This window comes from Dendrobium catenatum, unplaced genomic scaffold (assembly GCF_001605985.2).
Source record: "Dendrobium catenatum unplaced genomic scaffold, ASM160598v2 fragScaff_scaffold_995, whole genome shotgun sequence".
Taxonomy (NCBI): Eukaryota; Viridiplantae; Streptophyta; class Magnoliopsida; order Asparagales; family Orchidaceae; genus Dendrobium; species Dendrobium catenatum.
In genome coordinates, this window is record NW_021319457.1 from 1 (window position 1) to 3,205 (window position 3,205).

The following is a 3,205-nucleotide window of genomic DNA, read 5'->3' on the forward strand; positions in this document are numbered from 1 at the left end:
GACTATTATTCTACTGAATCAATATCAATAAACATCTTGATATTTTTCTATTCGATCAAAATCGCGCAGATCCCAAAATAATCGGTAAAATCGTTCTAGAAAAGAATCAAATTGTGTAGAATATTCGTATCCATAACATATTAAAAGTTGTGCGGTGAAAGATTCGTCAATACAAAATGCGGCACGTTTATCGGTAACAAAAACACAAAACTGTGCACAAAACGACCAAAACTCAACATCTTCAAAAACAGAGATAGGATTCGGAGTCCTTACCGCGAGATCAACACTTTACACAACAGCGGCGACGGACGAAAAGCGCTCCGCGGTCTCCGAAAATGAGCTTTTCCTTTACTTTCCTTCTCTTTCTCTCTCCTCGGATATTTATTTTATAAAAAATAAATTTCTCTCTCCTCAAAATGAGCTGATTTCCTTATATCCCAGACCAGATCGGCCCGGCCGATCGCCACATCGTCCGGGACGATGTGACCAAATTCCAATCGTCCAGGACGATATTTCAGGCCGATAATTAATTTCCTTGGACGATAAAAACCCTTGCTCACTGACTTGTGCCATGAACTGATCGTCCCAGAACGATCCAAAATCGGCCTAGATGATCCACCCAGAAATCAGCCATTTCTGATCGTTCTGGACGATCTCAACATCGTCCCGAACGATCCCAGAAGGAAATCAAAGAAACGAGCTATGAGCTCTCACAATCTCTCCACCTTAGAAAAATATCGTCCCGACATTTCCCTAAAGGTCCGAAGCAAATCGCGATAAAACAAATCCAATCAAATTTGAATCAAAATCAAAACTCGGCGAAAATCATACAAATCACACAATTCGGTCAATCACAATCACATGTCACTATGCATGATCATATGTCAATCAATCAATTAGTCAAATCGTCTTACCAGTAGAACTTTCTGGTCGTTGTTGATCTTCATAATGATGTAGACTGTAGATACGTGGCACCACTGGAGGAAGTGCAGGAGGTCGTGGCGCAACAGTCTCCCTCTGACTATTTCTGACGGCTCTATCAGTCATCCGGTTCCCTGATCTCTCACTGTAGGTTCTCGAGCCAATTGTCCTCTGCTGTCCTGTACCAGAATCAGTTCTTCCACCCAATCCTTTCTGAGGGCAATTTGCTACTCTATGCCCTTGCTGTCCACAGTGAAAGCACTGTCCCGTCAATAAGTAGCACCGACCTGCATGTCGTCGACCACAATGAATGCACTCGCTGGAACCAGAAGATACTACTGATGCAGATCCCGATGCAGATCCCCTTGAATCACCATATTTGCTTCTCTTCTCTCTATCTCTTTCTCTACCTAATTCCTCTCGTCTGACTTCATCTCTCCTCCTCCTTGTATCATCATATCTCGATACTGGCGTTGTCAAATCAATCTCTATCAGTCTGTCCCGCTCCACCAACTCTGAAAACTCATGGATCCGGAAGGGTACTAGTGGATGTCTCAGCTCTCTATTCAGTCCATGCAGAAATCTATAGCATTTTTCTTCAGCGGTAGGGATCAAATGAGAAGCATACCTCGCAAGTACAGTAAACTCTGCCTCGTACTGTATCACTGTCTTGCGTCCTTGTTCCAATCTCATAAAAGCTTCCTGCATTTGTCGTTGAGCTGACGGAGGTACAAACCACATCCGAAACACTGCAGTAAACTCATCCCAGGTGATCTCAGCATTTGTCTTCCCCTGAAATTTCTCTCTCTGCTGTCCAATCCACCATCTCTCTGCTTCTCCCTCAAATAGAAACACAGCCAATGGTACCTTTCGATTGCCCAGACACTGCATGCTGTCAAAGATCTTTTCTACTCTCATTATCCAATCTTCAGCAGCTTGGGGTCCCACAGCTCCTTTGAACAACGGAGGCTTCGGTTTATGAAACATCTGCAAATGTTTATCAGCTTCTTCTTCTTTACTCCCACTCATCTTGCTCTGTGCATCCCCCATTACCTGTGCTATACTAGTAGCCAACTGCATCATACTCTCTGAATGTACTGGAGCTGCACTGTGTTGCTCGTTTGGTACACTTGATTCTGGATTATCCATTTATCTTTTCACCTGCACAGTTAAGAATACATGATACACACATGCAATTATGTATGCAAAATGATGCACTTATAGCTACTCATTCTACCCAACTCTCAATCCAATCCTATAACTCTGGTAACAATTCATTCTTCCAATAACAGTGCTCTGATGCTAACTTGTGACGCCCCAAGATCTAACTTGGAAAAAATTTCAATCAAACCATCAACAAATTTACCAGAGCTATCTATAACATCAATCAAACGGTCTAGCAAAACAAATCTATAACATTTTTTTTTAAAGATCAATATACAGTTCTGTTCATTACAAAAGATCATAAACAATACTCAGGAGCTACACTAGGAACACATAAACTGCAATATATCATATCCTGAGTACAAAAGAATCACTACTATCAAAAAGAACAGAAACCTGGAGATCCTGATCAACCTCAATCACCTGCTCCCTTGCCCTGACCTGAAAATGTTAACCACATATAATGAGCTTCAAAAAGCCCAGCAGGTGACCTAATACCTACAACTGTAATTGAAGCACAATATTGGAAACAATATGCATGTCAATCAGTCGAATCAATAACAATCAATTACACATAATCAGTGAATCAATGCAATGGAAATCAAATCAATAATCAAGGCAGCGGTAGAAGAATCAATAAACAGTAGAACAGCGATCAGTCAAATCAATCGTATCAAATCGACTCAAATCAATACAATGATATCTGGTCTATCAAATCAATCGGTAGGAGATCATAAATCAATACAATACGGTCCAGTCTATACTAGCAATGAATCAAATGCAGCAGCAATAGTATCAATATCCGTATGCTATAACAGTAGCAATGCACAGTGACAGAATGACGATATCAATGAAATCGTACGATAACAGTAAATCCATAAATCCATTCAAATCAATAAAGCAGTAAATCCATATGTCAAGGCTGTACACATGCAATACAATAATACTGAATAAGTACAATCACTGGCTATCAATAATTACTGTTGTAGAAATCCATGTTGTTGTTGTAGATATCCATATTGGTTTCAATAAGAGTTATCACTCTGTGCCCGTCGGTTGCCCGTCGGCACAATAAACTCCTTATAACTCCCAATCATTATATTGCTCTGCTCAGATTAAA

The 3,205-nt window shown here is 40.6% G+C and overlaps 1 protein-coding gene across 1 annotated transcript; it reads right to left on the reverse strand.

The window, feature by feature from the left end:
- Nucleotides 1–900: 900 nt before the first annotated feature.
- LOC110104508 lies at nt 901–2,070 on the reverse strand. Its single transcript, XM_020833657.2, has one exon. It carries the CDS (start codon nt 2,068–2,070, stop codon nt 901–903), a length of 1,170 nt encoding a protein of 389 aa, XP_020689316.2.
- Between the last annotated feature and the right edge of the window lie 1,135 nt (nt 2,071–3,205).

Excerpts from the sequence above, each read along its gene's own strand:
- LOC110104508 (XM_020833657.2), bottom strand. The coding sequence starts at position 2,070 with ATGGATAATCCAGAATCAAGTGTACCAAACGAGCAACACAGTGCAGCT.